Genomic DNA, 23,663 nt, shown 5'->3' with positions numbered 1-23,663 from the left:
GTGGGTGGTTACATAGAGATATTAGCATAAGCTGAGCAGGTGCATAACATTTTCTGAGTCGGTGAGCTTTAAGGAAGTTTTGGCAAGCTTCACTTTAAGTTGCATTTATTAAATGGTTTGCCTGAAAACAAACTACTTTTGTATTATATTCAATTTAGTTGCTTATGTGTATTATTATTTGACAGGGCAGGCTTTTGGAGACTATATAGCCTTAGATACTTTTTCTCTCTATGAAACCACTAACTTATTATTTATTTTGGCTTAATTTACTAGAAGGGTCAATGTGCTTGCTTCCTTTTTTTGGGGGGAGGTAGGGTTTACTTTGCTTTTCAATAAAAATTTATAATCCATGTCTGATTTGAGAGAAATGTATACATATTTTTCTGTCCTTCAGAAAACGTGCTTCAAATGTACCCTGTGTAGTATGTGCAGTCAGATGAGGTATTTGGACAATCAAAGTGATGTCGGGGGGGAAATTTGAGGTGAAATTATAAGGTGACGACAATAGTATGTAGATAAAGGCTTTAATGAGATTGATTTCTGTTCTGTCCTTGAAGTGAACTTATAAAATGGAAGAACGAGAACTTGAAGAGAGCAAAGATTAATTTTTCTACTCTTAAGTATGCAATCTGAATCTAGAATGACTTCATGTACCCCTAAGTTTGAAGTACTGAACCATGGTGGGCATGTTGATGAGCATCTCTTTTTCTGGATCATTGAAGTGTCTTGTGATTTTAATATTGTAAGATGAAAAAATGATAGGGCTTAACAGTCCTGTTTTTATAAACTAGTCTTCTTTTGAATTCAAAACTTAATGTTCTAGGTAGACATCAGAATTCCTATGTCATGGATGTAGTATTGTGAAAAACTTTTATTTCCTTATCAATTGAAAAAAAAAAAAAAAAACCACAAAAAACCCCTCCACACATACCTTCCTGTTTTGGGGAGACCTGAATAAGAGACTTAATCTCAAATATTTTTCTTTCTAAAAACCAGAATTCTTTATTTACAATGTAGTATACTAGATAAAAGTATGAGGACTGGAAAGTAGCATACTGATTTTTAAGGATTAACACAAATGATGAATTCTAAAAATGAGTAGTTTTTCTTAAGGACTAGGGAATGTAAAGTAAGGTTTTTGAACAAATGACTTATTACAGTTAAGTCTACTGGGGTATAGAATGGACTTTGGAGATGCAGATATTTGTAACAAAATTGCATGCATCTTCTGTTTGGATTTTTCTTCTAATTTTGATGGGCTGTTGGCCTACAGTGTTCTTTGACGCTATTTGTAGGGAGTGGACAATACAGATGCTGTGACATTTTATTTAGTATGGATATGGTATTGCACTAGTCTGAACAGATGCTGGCAAGATTAATATAACACTAGATCCACTGTCTTCAGAGATGTCTGCTGGGAGAATTGTTTGTACCATGGACACCACTGTCCCCAGAGATGCTGCAGATACTAAGAATGTCACCGCTGTCCCAGCAGATGCTGAGGACCTTAAGAGCTGCTGATGGGGAAGTTTTATGTAGCACAGATAATTGTCTTGTCCATTCGCCACCTGTTTGAAAGCCATTTCTTAACTATACTGAACCCAACTGTTCTAGTGAGACTCCAGGACTTTAATAACCACGAGTGTCTCTTATATTAGGACACTTGTTTATATTATCACTGTTTTGCTTCCCCAGAATAGCTCTTGTGTGGACATATGTGTAATACAAAGAATAAAGTGCTTCTTACCAATATGGTTGGTTTTGGAAGCCTACTTCATAGCTGTTGATATGAACTTTCATAGGACTAAACTAGATGCTAAAATAGGCTTCAGGAAAACATGTGGCTTACCCTCTAGCTAACAGATGTTGTATCTGTAGTAAAGGGGACTGCTGTGCCTCGAGGTTGTGCTTGTGGTTGCCGAGTAAAACTTCCTGCCTTATTGTGTGTTAAGTCCCTTTCAAAATATGCAGCATCAAGTGTGGGTCCTCTTTTTATTTGCAGTCTGATGGCGTTAAAAATACTGAGGTCCAGTCTGTTGTGCGGATGAAGAAATTAAAATAGTTCGTCAGCATTTGTGGAGCTGTTGAGTTAATCACTACAAGTAGAATGGTTCTTAATAAAACAGTGTTCAAGTCTAAATCCTCAAATAAAATAATTATTGAGCATGATTACTCAGAAAAACTTCATTGCATTCACTCTGACAAGACAGTTTTATAGTGAAAAAAAAAAAAAACAACCAATATTCAATATTTAACTATTTAATTTTCTGGATAAAATACCTTTTATCAGACCTGTCACCCCAGAAAGGAGAACATCCTGTTTGCTTGAAGGTACCTGACCAAAAAAGCAGGTGTCTTGTTCTCATGTACCTTCCTTGTTAACTTGCAGTTTCCGTGTTTAAGTTTCAAGGATGTCACACTTATGCTTTATAAACTTCACAAACAAAACCAAAGTTGCTGCTGTCGGTGAAATTGTGAGACTTTCAGAGGGCGAGCTTTGCTGCTGCACAGAACAATGTCTTACTATTTCTGGCTTTCAGAGTTCTTGCAGCTCCCTTCTGTAGTCTGTTTTGTTTTCTCTATATATTCAGAATTCTTTAGGCTGAATTTTACTAGAATCCTGTGCAATGCAGTAAGCTTCATGCTAAGCTTCGCAGTGTTTTCATATGTCTCTGGTTACTGATGCAGAGTGGACCAGGATTGTGCACTTGTTCTTCCTTGAGAAAAGATGCTGAGCCTCTTGGGTGCAGCACTGAATGTTGAGGAAAGTTGCATCAGCTTAATACGGCTGATTTAAGCTAAACTGATGCAGAGCACTTGCGGACACTTTCGCTTAACAATGGCTATGTTTAAAAAAAATTAATTCAGGATCATTTTTGATTTTGCGGTAACCTGTAATTGTAAATGGAGTGCATGGAGTTTGGAGTTTAATTCAGTTTTTTAGATAAGATATGAGCGTATCATGGCTGAAACTGAATAGAAAAGGTTGGGGTACAAATAATGATTAACTGTTCCTTTGGTGAAAGCGATGGACATCATGAAAGAAACCAAAGCAAGCAAAACGAAACCAGGCAGCTAAATACATTATAGCTGTTCATTCTAATCCCCCATCTGAGAATTTACAAACCGCCTGCAGCAGTTTGTAATCACTGGTTTTCAGAAACTCCCCAGGCAGTTGGTAATTATTTTAGTGAAATATAATGTTTGAGGCAGGTCGTAAACCAGTACATCCCATGTAAAGTTAATGTAACTTTCATTCATTGGGGACAGAAGCTTTTTTTTCCTAGTGTCTCTGTTCCTATCTTGGGCCCAGATCAGTCTTGCTACTGTTGTAAACTCAAATGTTCGAAGAATGAAGTTTTAAGTACTAATATAGTGGTTAAATCATACTGGTACGGTTATTCAGTTTTCACGTTTATCAAAGTTCTGATGGCAAATGACAGCATGAACTAGCAAAACTTTCTGGAGTTCCCATTTGTAGGGTGTAACTTACAGGAATTTTGTTTAATCACAGATTTCTGGGTTTTGTGCCTCTAATACTAGAACTTAAATTTGATTGTTAGGTTTTTCTTTTTAAATTTTGGTTAACTGTAAAATAAGTGAGAGCTTGTAACCCTATCAGAGTGCAGCAATCTGTCGAGCCTCAAAGAACAAACTTCTCGTAGAGCTTGTCTAGAACCTGGGTCTTGTAAGACTCAGTTTACAGCCTTAAGTAAAAGATGATACCTTTTCTTTATTGAAGTATTATTACAGGTTTTTTTAGTATATGTTACCTCCCCTTTATATATTTAGGAGAACTCTTGCATCTGTGAAAGTCCTTTATTAAGAAGCCACCTGCTCTCACTGTTTTGTTTTGTTTTGTTTTTTTTTTTCTACCTCCTGATGAAATATGTTTGCATTTCTTAGTTTTTCTCTTTTTAAAGCTTTTATTCTGCGCAGCCTCCTAAGATCTGAAACTGCTGTGTGATGAGTGCTGAATGACTTCTCACAATTAGTTTCAGTTATGGGAAATGTACAACAGTGACAAAATATTTACTTATGCACACACCCAAGTTCCTGCTTATGTTGACTCTAGTGCTGGACAGTTGGTTAGTGGAGCAGACCTAAAGGAGACTCTTTATTTAGGCGACATAATTTGCTAAACAGCAATGGAGAAGGTCATGCCTCCTAGTGCTTAATTCTGTCTTTCATATAGAGAATGTGATATAATCCTGTAGCTCATTCATAGTTCTGGTCAATATCTGCAATTATTACAGGTAATCTGATTATTTTTTTGCGCTTCTCCTACATCAGCTTTGTAAATGGGAAACAGCAGTTGCTGTTTGTAGATGCTTTATAAGGGAGGCAAATACCACTGCCCTTGTCTTGTTTGAGACTCAACACAGACTGTATTGAAGCAAATTGTTCCCATCACTGCTGCTGCCTCAAAAGGACATTTTAAAACCTGGAGTGATGTGTTACTGTCTTAACAGTGCTGAAAACATGTTTAATGCAGAATTCTGTCATTTCATCCTCTGCCAGTTATTCTGGTTCAAATTTTTATGTTAAATTTCAGTATAAAACCAGAAGTATGTAAGTGTTCATTTCTGGGTTTTTTGATGCCGAGATAAATTAGTTGCTGAGGATCTACTTGGGATCAGTTTGTACCTTTTTTTTTTTTTTTTTTCTGGCTACTTAACTATTTCAGGAGTGTATAGAAAGTATAGAAACATATGTTACTTGTAGTTCCTATGTATTAGGAGCCTGACAAAATTCCTACCAAAGCTTGTGTTTTTTCCCATATTCATAATACTGAACTAATCTGTAAGGATGCTATATGTGAGTTCTTTACAGTGCCATTCTCAGAAGCGTGACCTTGTCTTCGTTTGATTTCACTCTGACTTTTAGATACCATTTTGAGCGTGTCACTCGGCAAGAGTTCATTCCTGGCCTACCACCTTGGTCTTGTAGAGGCTCATTATGAACACCAAATTTTACTCTTCTTAGTGAGTAACAAGGCCAACTTAAGACACTTGCTCATCTGTACTTATTGAAGAAGTGCAGATGCTCGGTCTGCTGTGTTTTCACAGGACCGTTTTGTTTCACTTTGCACACAGCTATAGGCAGCAATTTTAAATTTTAAAAGACTAAAGCAAACCACCAAGCAAACACACACAAAACCACACCCAAAAAAACCCACATAAACTAATCTATTTGATTTGGAAAATGTGCCAGACATCTAAAGGTGATCCCCCCAAGTAAAGTGTTTCTTTCCACCCTGAGATAAAGAGGATTGACTGAAGTGGTTTGAATCATGTACTGACTATTAGAAGTGATCATGCACTAAAATAGAAAATCAACTCTTTTCAGTGTTTTTGTTTTCCTAGAAATAGGGTAACTTCCATGATGGACTTCAAATCTTGAGAGGAAGGGCTGTGGCATCCTGTTTGGCTTTAAGGCAAGAAGTATTAAAGACATTGTTCCCTTCTAAGGTGCCATAGTGAACTTGGAAGTTAATATGAAGAAAACTTACGGAAGACTTGAGTGTGATGGATTTGAACTTCTGCAGTGATTGCATCCTGAGTTTGCAGACACTATTTGAAATTCATCATCTTAGCAGTACTTACCACCATGAAAGATAATACTACACATGCTGTATAGCTGGGTGGCAAGCCCCCTCCACCGAGAATAGCTTTTTCTTTTCTGTGGTAACCATGGTCATGAGCTTCTGTTGTTCTCTATACAGTTCTTAAGATGGCCAAGCTATTTTCATACACATAAGCAAAGCATAAGTATGGTAAGTTGTCATTTCTCCTGTGTAGAACAACTAGTCTGTGTAAAGTAGAGTGGAATAATGTGTATGTCCATGGTAGGAGTCAGTAACTTGTGTCAAATTTTAAAAGCTAAAAAGATAGATGAAATACATCTCAGCTGACCAACTGTGGGACAAGGCACGATGCCTGTCATACACTAAAATAGTAGGGCTAAAGAAATTTTCAGCTCTAACAATATCTGAATAATTACACATCTTGCTCTAATTCACAGACTGCAGGCAGTTCATACTTTGCTGGGTACACTGCTTTCTAGTCATTGGGCAGTCTGAACAAGACAAGGAGCTCTCTGGCTTATTTTTACTCTGAATGTTCCCATAAACAGGGTGTGGGTTTTTTTTATTTTTTAATTTGGACTTAGAGAAAGTTTAAAATAAACTCTTAAATGTGATAGTGTTTGGACTAAACCTGTTAGCTGTCTTACATTTGAGGAGCTCAGTACTGAATGACCCAAGTTGAAACGGGACACTGTTTGCCTCAGAGGTCTGCAGTGCAGAGATGAGTTGCAGGAAATCAGGAGCTCTCTGTTCTGTTGTGCTACATTAAGGGCAAACACTAGAACTATCTTCTTTTACCACACTCGGGTGTTTTTGAGTGTGCATGTATGTGCACTTTCTTCCTATTCTCCCCCTGCATTCTGTTGTGGTAAAATCAGACACAAAGCTTTTAGCACTGCAAGCCTTTCTAGATCATGTGTTTAAGGCAATGCAGTTTAGTTAAACTTTGACTGTGATGTGTGTAATATGCAGAACAGGTTGTTGGTTGTCAAAGTCTGTATTGCAATTATATGGGCAACTACAAGAGGACGTTGCACTTAGGCCTCATGTAATTTGCTCAGAGAACTATCTGGATTAATCTTCCACAACACTAGTATGAAAATGTGTACTCTGGTTTTAATGGTCTGTGTTACTCAGCAGGTGTTAAACTGATTTTACATACCTTATGGTTTGATCATGCATTACTGAGAGTGCAACATGAAAAATCTACTTACACATGCATTTATAGTGGTATTCTATAGTGTTTTCAGATAGAAGCAGGTTACAAGCCTTTCTCCTTTCATCAAAAAGGCTGGTAAACCGCCGAACACAGTATTTTTGTTGTATATTTGTAATAGTTTGATTCAATGGAGTGAAAGACAGTCTTAGTGGACAGAAAATGTATTGTTATTTAGGATGGCTTTTTGTCTTTTCGCTATTATGACAGTTTTAAACCACTTTTTTCACACCTCTCACCTCCTGTTTTCATGGCTTCTCTAGGTCTAGAACAGGTTGTAGATGGAGTTTAAGACTTCATATCCAGGTCTGGGAGTTGTGTATGTGTGTGTATGTATATATCTATCTATCTATAGATAGATAGATAGATATGTCTATAGTTAAACTGAATAGTAACTTGTTCCCTAGGTGTTTTGTTTGTTTTTTGTGGGTTATTTTGTGCATTTATGCTTTTTTTGTCTTTGTTTTTCATGTTTGTTTTAAATTGCTTGCTGTGAAGTCCTCACTTTAACTCAAATTTTGAGGTTTAGTGGAAACTCAAGTACTTGCTGGAAAATGTCTCAATATGTGTGTATGAATATTCAGTGTACTGCTGTCTGAACATGCTTAAGATATTTTACTGTGAATTTTGAGCCTGGACACTTCAGGAGGCTGCCCTGATTCCTTGCAGAACAAGAGATGGCAGCTTGTGCCCTGTGCTGGCCTGTGTTTAGCTAAGTAGGTACTTGAACAAGTGGCCTGGATTGCTGCAGTGCTGTGTTGATGCAAACTCTTGAAATCCAAGCCACTAGAGTGTCTAACTTTCAAGTTCTACTCTAGACAATAATTCTGTCAGATTATGTCCATTTGCCATAAAGTTAGAAAGTCGCTTCTGAAGGCAGTACCTGAACTGTTGTTGTGGATACATGCAAATCTCTTTTGGCGTCACCGGTATTTTTGAGGAAGATTCGTGCAGGAGCACAGCAGAAATAAAAGTAATCAGATATCCTTCTTCACGAGAAGACACCGATTGGTAGACCAGAATAATTGTTTCTTATAGTGCCCTAATTTTGCTGAGTTCTGCATTCTCCTCTTTTAAAACTGATGACACTGTTTCCAGTTGAACGCTTAGTTCTTTCCTTAGACTTGTGTAACTGATCACATGTAATTAGTTGATTCACCACTTATTTACTGTACACCATGGTTGCTTAGCACACATTCACAACATCACTGGTCTTGGTGAGTCTACAAATGAGACTGACTTTATTCTTTTAAATGGTTTTGTTGTCTGCAGTTCTGACTGCTGCAGTGTGTTTTGGGGATACAGTTTATAGAGTCTGTCACCTTGTAGTTATAGTCTTCCCACATTTCAGCTAGTAGGTATGACACCTTCCTTCTCCCAAATCAGTGTATATATAGATGTCTGACTGGACATGGGATAAGAATGCTTTGAAGTACGTTTTGAATCACTTTTATAAAATGCGTTCTATTTATAAAGATGTTCTAGAGCTCTAGGACATCACACAAAAATGTAACCAGGAACTATAAAACACATTAGCAAATAACTTTTTCCGAAGTCCTTTCTGAAACCTCGTGTTTGATCAGACATTTTCTGCCTGCCCCATGCACCAACCCTCCACCCCCACCCCCCCTCCGTTTCTCATTGACAGTAAGACAAATGTCAGAACTGGACTTGGATTCTTGCTTGTGTTTTTTACTGTGAAAATAGTATCTTGACTCAAAATTTAAAGCAATAGTAGCATTATTGTTCAAGTCATTAAACAAAGAAATGGAAAATGAACAGTATTCAGCTGCAGCACACTGTGCAATTGATACAAATGCCATTTAACAGACAGTTTCATTGGCCAGCTTGTATTTGCAGTTCACATTAACGCTTGATTAGTTTGATCCCTTCCTTTCATGTACTGCTGAAGATAACAGGTTTGATGGTGACTAGAAGCGTCCCTTGGGCATAACAGGTAGCTTAAGGACTGGAAGTTACTACCTGAGGGCTGTGGTACGGTGCATTATAGAAGCATTCCATGTAGACTCTGAGTAGCCTCAGTACTTTCACACCAGATTTTACCAATGGGTAGATTAGTGTAACTCCAGTAATTAAATTATTAATTTAATTTGTACCTTTTTAGTCATGCTGCGTGTGCGTGGACAAGATGTAAATGTTGCAAAACAGTTGTCTGATGCTACAGTGAGGGAATCTAATGATGGCTTTTCTAGGAGCGATGCTGAAGATGGTACTTGTCTGTTTTCTTGTGGGTTTCTTGTTTTAATCTTGCAGTTTTAGTAAATGGGAATTTGGGATGAGCATCACCAACTTTGTTCTTTTACATCCTTTCTGTCTAACTTGGTTCTTTAAATAATTTTTAAAAGCTTTTAAAAAGCAATAAACTTCTCAAACTATTAGGTGAAAAAGGGGAAGGAAAATAAATGAAAGGATTGTTGTGAATGGTAAAAACCTCAATGCTGAGCCTCATGAGCGGCTTGGCATAAAAACATTTTGTTATTGTGGTGATGTTCGATGCAGGGTCATTAAGTGCTAGAGGATAGAAAACACCTCTTACAAGGCAGGAATAATGAAGAGAGGTTTGAATTATTTTGGACATGTTTAGTTAGGTATTGAGGTAAATAGTAGCTCTGCGAGGGGTGATAAAAACACATTAGTAGCATTCTTGGCCTCTTCTTCTGACCTGTAGGGTGAGGCTCAAATGGCAATAGCAAAATGTCTTGGAAAGGTATTACAGAAAGAATTTGGGTGATATTTGTGATTATTTTCTACTGCTGTCCTGCTGTTGACATCCTCTTGAAACTTTATTGAGCAATGGCATGCAGTACTGCGGGGAGATAGTGTGTGAGGCAAGGGAAGGGAGAATTCTGAGGAAGTGTGTGCTTAGTTCATTGGTCTGTGGCAGAAACAAAAATAAACAAGGAAGTGTTGAAGTGTGCAGTATTGAAGTGTTTAGGATTTAAAGCTAAACTGTCTTCTTCACTGACTAATTAAATAATATAAAAGGGAAATGTTTTTTCTTCTCAGCATAATGTGGAAAGTATTTTCTTCTATTAATAGAAAATCTTGAGCTAATGGAATGCCCGAACAAGTTTAAGGAAGAACATGGGACTGCGTTGGAAGCTAAGGTTGTGGTGACTTTTTTTTGAACATATGTAGTGCTTAAACTTGATGGGAAGAATTTCAGTGAAAAACCCAGTCACATGTAGGAAAATTTATATAATTTTGGTTATTGCAGACTAGAAACTCAAATAATATATTATGAAAGGACTCTATGCTGCTGTTCTCATTCCCTTAATAAACGTCTGTATGGATCGGTCTGGGTAGTTAAAGTGCACAGTAGTCTTAACTTCTTGGTGTTAGAGTTAAGCTTACCTGGTTTTAGTTCTGAAAGTGTGGCAAGCTCAAAAAGCAGAGAGAAACAAACGTTCAGTGTGTGTGAGCTGGACATAGATTTGGATGTCTGAGCCTGTGAAGAAACACTGTAACAAGAGGTCTGAGTATTCCTATGTCTGTTCTACTGGGAGCATTGGTTGTGATGCGAGGGCCTTACACTGTTGCTGCGATGGTAGGTGGGGTTGAGAACTGGTGGTTGTGGCAAGAAGGGAGAGGGGAAGACCCGAAAGGGCAGATTGTGTTTCATGATCAGTTTTGGCCAGCCTGGGTGTTTACCGTCCATGCCTTATGTCTATGTCATTCCTCTTTACTAATATTCATGAAGCTTTCCAGGTAGCTACATCAGAGTTGAGCAAGCTGAAAACCATCTAGGAGATTTGGAGGGGAAGAGAGGAGAAGGCATTCAGTGACTCTTTCCTGATTTGTTTGACAGTGTATAGTGTGCTAGATTTTTAGTGTTGGCACAGAGGGTAAGATGAGGAGGGGGAGATACTGGTGTTTCCAAAAAGGGATGTTTTCATTGCTTGAACCTCTGAACACAGCAAGTGTTGCTCTTGCATAGAAATCCATAATTTGTAATGTACCAGTCAAACTGAGCGATATGTGAAACTTGCTTATAGTATGATACAAATTAGTTTTAAATATGCCCTATCCTAAGAATTCATGTGGTGTATTTCTACTCTCACTAGATGAGGATTACAGTGAAAGGTTCTCTTTTTAGTGTAATATACCTTGCAGGACCTAATGTCTATATTAGATTTCTGTTAAATGTGAGTTACGAGATAAGAACTTCTGGGTGTACTTCAGTGCTAAAGTAGCTTTTATGTGGGTTGTTCAACTTGTTAATCTATTCCTTAGTTTTTACCCGCTAATGTTGTAAAATACTTTGCAGATTTAAGCGATTATTGTCTTCTAAATTTCTAGGAAAAGGGTTCTTATTGCTGCAGGAAATATTCCAAAATGTTCTCATAAATGTGACCTCTTATTTTGGAGTTGGCACTGTTGCTTTTTGGGACTAGCACAGGGAAAAAAATTGACATACATTATCTTTTTAATAATTACCCAAATATTTCTAGAGTGTATCACTGATTAAGTATGTGAATTCCTCTTCTAGCTGCCCGATGACTGATAAGCTGTAGCAGCGTCACTTTAAAGCACACATTAGTCACTGTGATTCCTCACGGCCCTCTGCTGAAAGTGGTGACTAATCTCTGGGTCTGACTTTCCGTCACGAAGTGCAACCTTTGCTCTCGGTAACTAGGTGGAAAATTTCACAAAACAGTCTAAAACACTCCTGCCTTCTGTGTCAGGCCCCCCAGCCAGCAATCCACAGCTTTTGTGTGAGCTAGAAAGGATGTGGGGCATTAGATGTGCTGCTCAGCTCTTAACACATCCTTAAACCTTACTGTCTCTTTGCGAAGTGGTTCTTCAACAGTGTCTGCAAAGCTACAGCAGAATGAAAGCAATTAGCAGCGAGGAGCTTGAGACGGTCAGACAGCAAAGCACTTAAACGCTGATGATGATGATCCAGAGGTTTCTTTTGGCACTCTTCTGGAGTTATTTTGCCTGATAAGACTGAGGTAGTAAAGTGAATTCTACTCTTTTTGAAGTGTTTATAATAGTCCTTTTTAATGAATGGAAAAAAGGACGTAAGCTCAACATTTCTTTGCAATGTTACAAAACATGCAGTATGGAGCACCTTTTTTTGCCTTTGTTCAAAGGCAGCTGATTCAGAAATTAAGTATCAATTCAGGGTAGCAGACTTTTCTGTCCAGATCTGAAATATTGAAACAGACTTGTTTTGGAGAAGGTAGATTAAGTAGGAAGAAGATTTATTCTTAATCTTTTTTTCTGGAGTGAGAAAGTTATGAGGGAGTCTTTAGCGTTTTGGAAAAAGGTCAATATTTCTTTGAGGTCTGTTGGAAAGGCATTTAGCAATGTGCATTGGCAGTGAAGGCAGCTGACACTATCCTGAGCTGAATTTAATAAGAGCATCGCCAGTATTTGTAGGGAAGTGATTATTCCTCTCTGCTCAGTACTTTGTAGCTGTATCTAGAATACTGTGTCTGGTTTTGGGTCCTTGATCGAGGAAAAAACATATTTTGTGATTCTGTGAAAGGGACTGGCAGGGTGGTCAGAGGGCTGGAGCACAGGCCCTGCGGGGGAGCCTGGGGAACCAGTCCCGTCATCAGCCCCATCATACCTACAAGGACATCATCAGGAACATCAGGGCCATGGGAGGATGAGACACAAGGGGCATAATTTGTAATAAGAAGTAGATATAAAAAGTAGATTAAAACCAAGCAACAGCAAAAACAACAACAAAGCAAAACACAAAACAAAACCAACCAACCAAAACAAAACCCCAAACCGCGTTTACTGTGAGAACACCGGTGTAGTGGAACAGGCTGCCTGGAGAGGTTGTACCTAAAGCACTGAGCAACTTGATGTCATAGCTGATCCTGGCTGAGCCTTGGGACCTCCTGAAGTTTCTTCTAACCTGAATTATCCTGTTAACACTTCTGATCCTACAGATAAGACTCTGACCATTCTCAAAACCTTTGTTTTAGGAAAGACTGTTAACCTGTAAATAAAACTGTCTTTGTTTATGCCATATGCATGTGAATTACTGCTAGAATTAGTTACTCTAGCACTAAAAGATAACAAATAATTGCCATTTTACAAATATTGTGACTGTGGTTCTTAAAATATAAGGGTAAATAATGGAGAGGAAGAAAATCTAAGCCTGTCTCAGCGTCAGGATACTAAACATGTTCAGAGGGCATCAGGCTCTTAGTTACCAAAAATGATCCTCTGGAGTCTGGGGACCAAACAGTTGAAGAGTTTGGAGATGTGTTCATACAATTAAGGCAAACCTACTCGGCAGTGTTCAGAATGGTGACTGCTCTTAAGGAAAAATTACCGTTATGTTTTATTTATAATTACATATTTACACATACATGTGTATGAATGGTTTTCTATGTTTTTGGGGACATACTGTTTCAGAAACCTGGCACTGTTTTGGAACACACTGAACACTAAGTGCCAGGAAAATGGAAACTAATATCCTTCTTACTAGTAAGAGGTGTGAAGAAACAGAATTCCACAAAACTGGTAAAACTTGGGTTGTAGAAATAGATAACCAGTAACCTTGGAGCTTTTCCCCTCCCTCTATTTGGGTAAATGTGGATATTTAGTCCTTAAAAGACAGCTTCTGTTGGTACATTAGTAATCCTAAATGAGAGAATTGCAAAATCCTTCTCCCAAGGGGTAGAGGGACTATCTGGTCTATTAGTACTACTGAAAAGAATTTTATACAGGGTAAGTAGTTAATGCTTTTTATAAAAGTTGAAATTCATTGCTAGTGACAATATGATGATAGTCTCAGTTCTGAGAGCATTTGAATGGATGGTACTTCTGTAACACAGCTTTATCTTGTGCTTGTTTAGCCTCACATGAGCAAGAAATGTGTTGGCAGCCTGTTAGAGAATGTAGATGAACTTGTGACTTAAATAAACTGCAGTTCGTGTTGTGCATGTATTTATATATTCTAAGCATAAACATTGTACAACTGAAAGATAAACACAGCTCTGAAAATATTTTTACTGTAGGGAAATAGAAATAAGCAAACCTATTAAATTCAGTCTGGTTTCTGCATGTTTAAATGTATTTTGCTCGGATCTGGTTTAGCATTTTGGGTTTTGTGGTGGATTTGGTTTTTCCCCGCTAATGGTCTACATGCTGTGAGGCATACATATTGCATGGAAGAAGGGATACTATAAAAACACACTGAGACGTGGAATACTTTAATAAATAGAAAGAGAATGCTCCCCAAAGCCAGTTTTTATTCATTGCTGTCAAGATAGCAGAGGCTGCACATCCTCTTTGCTAATTCTGGTCCCACAAGTAGCCCTAAAAACTTGCCTGAAGAAAATACAAGCTAGCTATCATCTGTTTCTTGCTAATCACAATATTAATAACAATATACTGTAACTTTCTCTCATGTTATCTCCAGTTGTGTATTTATTTTCTGCAGTATTTTATTTACATACCCTTTTTCTGCAGCTACCAAATGCAAAATGATATTGCAGCTGTATCAAATGTTTCAGCCAACCTTAACAGAAGTGAATGAGGTTTTAAGAGACTGCCTAGAAACTTTTTCCAACTTGTATATGACTGTGTAGCTTTCCTTAATGTAGATTAGATTGGTCATACTGTTTGGATGCATTTGTTACAATAGTGTTGCTCATATTTGGAACAGCAGGTTAAGAACTACTTATGTGGAAGACCTGTGCAAATTGTGGCTATTGGGTCTTTGATAAATTACAGAAGTTAAAATATTTTGAGAAATCTTACTGGAGTTTCAAATACCAGATGAGAAATGCCAATTGTGAGCTAACTTTCTGTGAAAATGACCTTGATGTGAAAATCGGATGACTAACCAGCTAAATAAAACTGCTTGTTATTCTGAAGTTCTTGTGTAAAGAGCCAAATGCAGACGTGCTTTCTTACACTTGTTTCAGAGCTGTGCTCCCATCAGCTATTTTCTTTTGAATGATGGTGAAATGGGGATGCTGAAGGAGCTATTTGCTTGGGAGCAAGTAGAAGCTCAGGATAAACAGTTAGGACCCCTGGGTTTTTTGTGTCTTTTTTGCTCTTAATATTTTCCTTATATGTTGTTCCTGATGGCAATTATGACTTTTGCTGTAACATTGCTGGTTAAGAAGCTCTGTTCCTTGATGAGGCTATATGTCTGTTTTCAGAAGGTATTGAAGTGGTTCCAAGAAGAAAACTTGTTCCTAAAACCTGGGTGTATCCCTTGCAGGAATTTTATTTATCCTTCTGGGTTACTTGGTTAATTTTGTGTGTGCCTTTGAGATTCCCCCAGTGGATGCTCCATAGCTTAAAGCAATGGGGTTTGATTTTTCAGACCCTAAACGTTGGCAAGATGTCCAGGTCTGAGCATTGCTGCCTGGTTACTGAAGTTGTCTAAGGCCCACTGCTAGGTAGTTTATGGCATCTCCTGGTTTTGAAATGAGGGCATTCCAGGTTTGACAAAAGAAGGAATAGGATATTTTATCTATAATAACATAAGGAGAACCTGGAAGCCAAAAGGAACACACTCCTCATGGGGACTTGGATGCATGTGTGAGCAGGGGATGGGATGCTGGCAGAAAAACCTGTTTACTTCTGAGGAGTTCCTTCTACAGCTTGTAGCAGAGGATGGTGAGGCTGTTAGTGCTTTATAGCTGTCACTTCTCTGGGGGTCAGGTTGGCAGCGAGGGACTGACAGCTTCAAGCAAAGTGGTTTTGTCCCTTTCATCAATAGTTGCTTCTTGCTTTTCAAATATGGGAGAAATATGTTGACAAGGTACTATGAAGGAAAGCCTTTATGTTATCACAGATCACTGATCAGATAGTGCATAGCACCTTGAACTATCAATGTAAACAGAGGTTTGACCGCAGTATGGACTCTGCTTGAAATAATCTTGATGAGTCAACAGAAGTGGTAGATCAATATGCCTTAACAATCCAATTGAAAGTACCAGAAAGGAACACAACCTTTTCCTGTAAGCTGTAGGTATAATTGCATTGCTTCATAAGTTAATATAAAAACCTGAGTGCCACTTTACTTTTAGGTTGTTAAGTTATTGTTCATCTGTAGTTCAGATACTCTTTGATCTTTAAGGCTTACTTGGATGTCATTAAATATCTGAAAAGAAAATACATTCTTCCTTATATTATTAGTGGTGTTAGGTATTCGTGGGGAAGAGAATAACTAAGGTTGCTACTTGCTGTGATGTTCTTTGTTCTTCAGTAAATGAGTAATTCTAAAAGTGTTTCAGCTGCATATTGATAAAATGTATCAATTGGTGATCTCTATATCAGTGACTGCATAACATCCTGTTGAAGGGTCTTCACTTAGTAGATGAGCACTGTGTAGACTTGCGTTCCAAAACTTAATCAATTAGGTTTAGGGTTTTTTTTCTGTACTGTCACTTGTGTTATGTCCTATGCTTATCTTCAGTAGCCAGAGGGAACAGAAGAATGTGTGTTGAGGAAGGGACTTGTGAAAGTTGAGATGCTGTTCTACTACAGTTTTAAGTAAAGCTCTTGCTTTCACAGCTGCTTTGAAAGAGCATTCTGAGTTGTAGGAAGCATCGGGGAGTGTTGCCTGGCTGTTGGGTTAGACATCCTTTTTTTCCTAGGGAAGCAGTTCACAGCCTGATTTAGTAAGAGAGAAAAAGCATCTGAAGGCGCCACTCATTTTCTTAGGTGTTGCTTTTGGGGGGTGATGGAGAGTTGTTTGTTTGGGTGTGTTGTGCCTGTTTTTGTACACTTGTTGATTAGGGAGTTAGGAAAAGTTAACGGATAGCAGTGGGTTTCAGAAACACTGCTGAGAGGTTAATTTAGAAATGCATTGTGACTATTTCATGCTGTTTGTATGAATCTCACATATTTGTGATCTGAAGCTTTACCTCTTCTCTTTCAGCAGTAAGAGCAGCAGCAAGGAAGCCAGTGGGATTCTCTATTTGCGGGGGCTGCGGAGGGAGGGACCAAAACATAAATGCCTTGCCAGGCTGTTTGGGTTTTACGTTGTCCTTATTATGGAGAGATCAGTTTCTGGACAGGTTTTTGCAGGTTGTCTTCTCTGAAGCCAAGTTCTGTGATGCACAGTTAGGGACACCGGCAGCTCTAGTTTCCATCATGGTGTTGTTGTACAGATAGCATGGCAAACTGTGGCAGCATGTGTTGGTGTGCAGAGACTTGAGGTGCTGGTAGTGTTGAACTTCACTTAAAGGAGCAATTAAGAAAATAATTATAATCTGCTGGTAGATAGTGAGCGCTTAGTATATGATAAAACTACTTTTACCATAGCTGAACAGAGTAACAAAAATAGGCACATCACAACTACGATGAGTAGGTGGTTTTGCAGAACTTAAAAGACGTAGGGGAGAAATGGCCTTTGTTTCAACTAGAGCAATTCCAGTTCTGTAGAGATGAACTGCATTCTTCTCTTTGTAGAAAAAAATATGAAATAAATGCATTTATCTAATATTTTTTGTCTAATGAGATTTTGCTGCATTGATAAATGCAGCCTGAAACAAATCCTGTGTGATAATGAATCTTGCTGCTTGTTCCTGTTTTTTAAAAAAATAAATCTATTTAGACACATTTTTAACTGAAGGACTAACACAAGTCCACTTATAGTCTGTTCTATATATAGGTTACCATCACTAGGAATCTAAGCCAGAGATGTATTTCTCAGTTCTCTGAAATTTCAGGCATTATTTAGTGGATACTACAGTAGCTATATGGGACTGTTTCTTAATATAAACCTGTTCTGATTTAAATACTCATTTACATCCCAGAAAATGTAATGGAGCTATCCACTGAGCAGATTTTTATGAGACTCGCAATTACGTTATACCTTACAAAATCATATCCTGTATTGCCATTCTGTTTTCAGTCTTATCCCCTGGTCTGACAAGATTACCTGCTCTATGTAGACAAACCACACTAATATCTGTAGGAACCCCAGGATCAAAAAGGAGATATTTTGCATAGAGTGCCCCTAAGCAATAGAATTCAGTATTGCTGCAAACATGGCTTAGTCTTAATTCTGACAACTGATTAAGCAAGTACTGTCACGATCATTAGAGTCTGTGGATCTCGTCATAAAAAAAAAGCCTAAATTTCTACTAGTACCTAAGCTGATCAGAGATTTATCAAGTTACTCAGTAGGGACTGGCTTGAATTATTTCCCAGTAACCACCAGTCTCTAGGTTGCCTTTAGCCTGCATATGTAAGGAGACTTGAATGGAACTTAAAATAAGCGTTTTTGAGATATTTGTTCAGTGTCACACAGATAGGTCTGAAATTTCTCAGTATCTGTTGTGTTTTTTTGCAGATGATACAGCTCTAGATGAAAGAAGGATTTGTCTTCACAACTCCCTTTACAGTATCTGAATAGTGAAAGCACAATGGACACTTTTTAGAATTTTACAGGAATCAAAAATCATCTAGGAACAAAACGTTGGACTTTAAAGGAATAACAGACTCCAGAGAGCCCAAGATTGGTCACTGAAACGGAATTTGGCCATACAGCTTGGGAATGAATACCATTGAGACAGCGAAGCTTGAAGAGCATATGGAGGTTCAAAACAATGACACTTCTAGTGGCTACTCACGACCTACTCTCTCAGTCAGTGAAGAGAACAAAAATGGCACTAGCAAACCAAAGGGCTTGTCTAATGGCTTGCGAAAAACAGCAAAGAAATATCCTGATTACATCCAGATTGCCATGCCTGCTGAGGCTAGGAACAAATTCCCTCTGGAGTGGTGGAAAACAGGCATCGCCTTTGTCTATGCTCTCTTCAACTTGATTCTAACAACTGTCATGATCACTGTGGTCCATGAGAGAGTACCTCCAAAGGAGCTGAGCCCTCCCTTGCCTGACAAATTTTTTGATTACATTGATCGTGTGAAATGGGCTTTTTCTGTATCAGAAATAAATGGAATGATACTAGTTGGATTATGGATATTCCAGTGGTTGTTTCTTAGATACAAGTAAGTAGCCTTTTTTTTCTCTGCTGGATATTTTCAGAATGTTGGTTTCCCATGTTTACTCTGGGTAGCAGAAATCTTATGGTAGCATCTGTAGCAATATTGTACAGTAGGGATTGAAGGAAAATGAAAAAGGGATGACTTCTTTAGAAAATGTTCCAGTGTCCATGTTGGATATGGAAACACAGGTTTATCCTGGTTATTGAATGATGCTTTTAAATCCGAATTTCTAACACCTGTGTTGTACTAGTCAAACTTATTTTGGGATTGGGCTTTTCAAAGTGTGTTTACTGACTTGGCAATATTTAAACAGAGGAAACGATGATGATGATGATGTAAAAAATCTCATCCAAATTTGAGAAGAAACCCAATGTCCTCTACAGCTAGACTACAAGCTTTTTCCTTTGGCTTGATTTGCTTAAACTAGACATATTTAAGTCAAGTACATGTTTATAATAAGGGACTAAAATGAGAAGGTCACTGAGTTGAGGAAAGCTATGCCCACCTGCACACCTAAGTTAGAGTAAGGCCATGTTAAACTGATTAGATAGCTTTGGTGCGAGCTTTGTGGTAGTTATGTACTGTTATGAGTTAGCAAGACTGAAACCTGAAGACAGACTTACTAGTGTTTGATTTAGAGAAACGTGTTGTGAAGAGCAGGGGTTGGAGCTGTTCTTTAATTCTAGGGATTTAGTGCTATATTATAATAAAGCTAGAGCTCCATACCTGTTGTATGTATATCCTGCATGTGAACTTTGTAGTCATTTTTTTCCCCCACTTCTCTTTCAGATCAATAGTGGGACGCAGGTTCTTTTTTATAATGGGAACTTTGTATCTGTACCGCTGTATTACTATGTACGTTACCACCTTACCTGTGCCTGGAATGCATTTTCAGTGTGCGCCAAAGGTAAGAGCCTTTGCTTCCTAATTTTTGCGTTGGTCTCTGTGCGAGTCTTTATGGCTCATTAGAGCAAATAGAATATAATATTCTAGGTGTTATTTAATAACACAAATTACTTTCAGCTGATGTCTTCAGAAACATAGTGATAAACCGGAAGTTGTTTGATACATAGAGAGCCTCAAGCCGTTGCTGCAGTTAGAATGCTTTAAAGGAGAGTACCTATGTTGAAATAATGGTGCTACCAAATTAGTAAACTTGCTTCTGAGGCTTAAGCTAATCACTCTAATACTGCAGCAATATTTTTTTTCTATGTAGTGGGATACCAAAGGTTAATATTGTAATTCCTAGGCTCATACACAAGCTTGTGTTGCAGTATCCCTTTAAAAAACCCCACAGTGTTATCATGTGCTTTGTCCTGTTTCTCACACTATTTTGTCAGGAGGTGTCACTATACCTTAAGTCAGCTGCCTATCCCTGCTTCCAACCTGCAAAATGCTTATAAATGTGACTAACACAAGTTCAGCTGTTTCAAACGAGCTTATACATATAGAAACATGTAGATGCTAATATTTCTACAAGTGTAGTTAGGTGGTGACACAAAGGAATTCTGCTACTGCCATAAAAAGTTGTAGACAAATAATTGCCTTGGAATAAACTGAATTGTGTTGGCTGCGCTGAAGGAGCAGTGCACTTGAGAGAGTAAGAAACACTTATGGTGTATCTTTAAACATATTTTTTTGTACTTTTTTTCCTGGTGTTCTAGTTGAACGGAGATTCTCAGGCAAAGGTTCAGAGGATCCTGCGGCTGATTTCTGGTGGTGGTCTGTCCATAACTGGATCACACATCTTGTGCGGAGACTTCCTGTTTAGTGGTCACACTGTGATATTAACGCTGACCTACCTGTTCATCAAAGAGTGTAAGTGATGGTATTTCAAGGCACTTCTCTTGCTCCAATCTGTTGTATTGGGAAAGCACATGTTAAAGTTCATTTAAAACCAAAAGTCACTGGTCAGCTGTATACACACTGTACATGTGCAGGTTCAAAATACAAATCAAAGTCATGATTGCTGAGCGAAAGTGGAATGTGGGGGAAGTAGAAGTAGTGTGGGCTTTAATTAAGGGCTTAATAGTCTAGATCTGTCACTTCTGCCCTTATAGAAAGTGTTTACTGGTTGATTGAAGCAAGCTAGCTTTTCATTGTTCATTGACAGGTTATTCAAATTTTGGGTAAAACATACTGTAGTTAATTATACAAATGAGCTCTGTGCAGGTTGGCTGATATACCTTAGATTTTAAGGAATTTTTGTGGCTTGAGCACAGTGCCATTGCACACTTCTACTATGGCCAGAACCAACATCATTTTTTTTCAAGTGTGCTGTATGTTTGTTACTCCAAACAATAGAAAGTTGATTCATGCTCCTTGGAGGTCTTCTGCTACTTACGCTTCTGGAAGTTGATAAGAATTTGGCAAGCACACAGAAGATATAGGTGGGGTTATTGTTTCTGCTTTTGCTTTACATTGTTATGGGGCATGTGGGGAAAAATATCTATCTGTACTGCACACATGGCATTGATTGAAGCTCTGGAGAACTGAGCACCAACTTCTAAATCTGAAATATGGTAAGCAATACTCTACCCTGGGAACTTGGCTGCTCATGAATGCATGGTGGGGAGTTCCCTTTTCCAATTCACATGTTTGGAATTGGAATCTTCTCTCCCGTTGTGTCCCAAACTATGCAAATGCTAGCTTGGCTCATGGGAATGTGTAATTCTCACTGAAACAAAAATAAGACTAGCCAGAATCAGTTGAATGCCTTCCTTTTATGAAAATGTTGAGGGAAGGAAGTGTTACAGTGCTACATTCTGCCCTAAACAAAAAGCACGATATAAAAATGCCTCTCTAATACTGCAGACTTCAAATCTGCAGATGCAAAACCTTCTTCTTCCAGCAGTGATTTGAGGTGCTGATTACAGTCTGCTGATTCTTAGGCCGAGGTTGTTCCTGTAAAGTGAACATTACTGGGGGAAAGGCATGTGTAACTCATCAAAATTACCAGAGCAATATTAGGAAAATAGCCTAGTAATAGACTTGGGTTTTGCCTTAATGCCGGTCACATACTCTTTTAATATTTTTAGTAGCGGGAAAAATACAGATAATCCAATATTTTCAGGGCTAGTATAACTCATGTGCTTTTATTATAAGGGGCTGGAGGAATTGTATCACACAGGCTCTTGTAATAAGCCCTTTGACTGCTGCCGAATTGTTAGGCATCTCTTTCAGTGGAGTTGTGCTCTATAAATGACAAATGCATAGCTTTCATTTTTCTGCCTCCCATATAATTAGCAAAATGTTATCTGAGCAAGGGCTTAAGCCCTATAATTGTTCTGAATTAGAGGTTGCTTACGGTATCCTTTTCTGCTCTTGGGATATGACATGTCTTCAGTATAAGACGCATTCTGAGGTTGTTATTATTTCTGGCTTAGTGGATTTTTTTCTTTTCCCTCTTCTCTTCCTTTCATCCTTTGCCGTTTCTTCATTTATTCCCCCAAACTCCACTTTTTTATGCCCAGAATAGTTATTTACATTTTTAGCCTTGGTATGTCTTTCCTGCTTGGGGCTGTTTTCATCAGCTTCTTGAGATGACTTGACTTCTTACCATTTTAGTCTTTTTTTTCAATCAGTACATACAGATTTATCCACGATGTTTTGTGGAGAGCTGAGGGAACTCACTGTTTTGACACTTGCATGAAAATTTAAGTCCTCTTACAGGAACTATAATACCCAGGCTTCTCAAACCGCTATGGGTAGACTTGTTGAGATCAGTAACTTTTCTGCCAGTATTGTGTGAAAGCAAAGGCTGACCATTGCCCCACGAGGCAAGGGGTGCCAAAACCTCCCACTGTGACTAAAACGAAGCCTGTTGGCCTGTCAGGAGTTATGAATGGTCATTGTGACACCCAAGGCATTTTCCAACAGGGAGAGAAGGGCAGGGGAACTTTGCCACTGTAGTGGCTTAAATGCATTTTGAAGAAGAGCTTCACTGCCATTTGTTAATCTTTAATGAAAGGGTATAAATACACATACTGTACTTCCCTGTACAGTGAATTCTGTTTTACAGAACAGAGGTTTCATGCGAAGTAGTTAAAACCTAGGAATTAAAATAAGAGTGTCTTGTTTATTCTCTGATCTCTGCTTGGGTTATGCTTTACTTGTATGTAACTTGACTTGAACAGAGATTTGATACATGCAAGTAAAATAAAGTGTATGTCTTGCCTCAATTCTCTCTTCCCCCTGCATGCCATACCCTGTAAGTGATTTAACTGAAAAGCTAACAATTTGACTAGAAAATAGGTGACGGTGCTGTCTACCTCTAGCCGCTCACTTTGGATTTATTTTACAAAGAACACCTCAGTGAGTTTGCCAAATTCTTTAGTCTTGTTTTCTGTGTCAAAACAGGGGTTTTGTACCAGAGTAGTATAAATGAGTTATGTTTTAAAATTTAGTAGCCTTAATTAAATAATCTTTTTAATCTTTTCCCCTTCCCTTTGTGGATTCCTATAATAATGTACCTGGCTTTTTTGTGTGTTTTTTTTCCCATTACTTCCCTATTTCACAGATTCACCACGTCATTTCTGGTGGTATCACTTAATCTGCTGGCTAATGAGCGCTGCTGGCATCATTTGTATCCTCGTTGCTCATGAACACTATACCGTAGACGTCATCATTGCTTACTACATCACCACCCGGCTTTTCTGGTGGTACCACTCCATGGCTAGTGAAAAGGTGAGTGGCAAATACCTTTACCATCCATGTATGGGTTGCATTTGTTAATACTGCTCAAAGGTCAAAATTGGTTTTTAATTTCATAATAAAAGTAGAGGTTCCATATTGAAGTTTAAACCAATTTGGCAAGGAGTTTCACTCTACTGTGGTTTATGTAAATATTTAATGCATTTGGAAGTTATTTTTTGATCTGCACCTATTATTAAGTTA

At 38.2% G+C, this 23,663-nt stretch overlaps 1 protein-coding gene across 3 annotated transcripts in view; it reads left to right on the top strand.

Moving 5' to 3' along the window:
- The window catches only part of SGMS2 (sphingomyelin synthase 2), a 37,070-nt gene that overhangs the window by 4,992 nt on the left and 8,415 nt on the right, over window positions 1–23,663 (top strand). For all 3 annotated transcript variants that reach the window (XM_071808205.1, XM_071808207.1, XM_065837926.2), the window contains exons 2-5: window positions 18,112–18,770; window positions 19,557–19,674; window positions 20,432–20,585; window positions 23,287–23,453. In XM_071808205.1, coding sequence (XP_071664306.1) covers window positions 18,316–18,770; window positions 19,557–19,674; window positions 20,432–20,585; window positions 23,287–23,453 — 894 coding nt within the window. In that variant the 5' untranslated portion in view covers window positions 18,112–18,315. The remainder of the gene's footprint in view (window positions 1–18,111; window positions 18,771–19,556; window positions 19,675–20,431; window positions 20,586–23,286; window positions 23,454–23,663) is intronic.

The sequence above is a fragment of the Patagioenas fasciata genome, chromosome 4 (genome assembly GCF_037038585.1).
Source record: "Patagioenas fasciata isolate bPatFas1 chromosome 4, bPatFas1.hap1, whole genome shotgun sequence".
Lineage (NCBI taxonomy): Eukaryota > Metazoa > Chordata > Aves > Columbiformes > Columbidae > Patagioenas > Patagioenas fasciata.
This window is presented reverse-complemented; position numbering and strand designations above follow the sequence as displayed.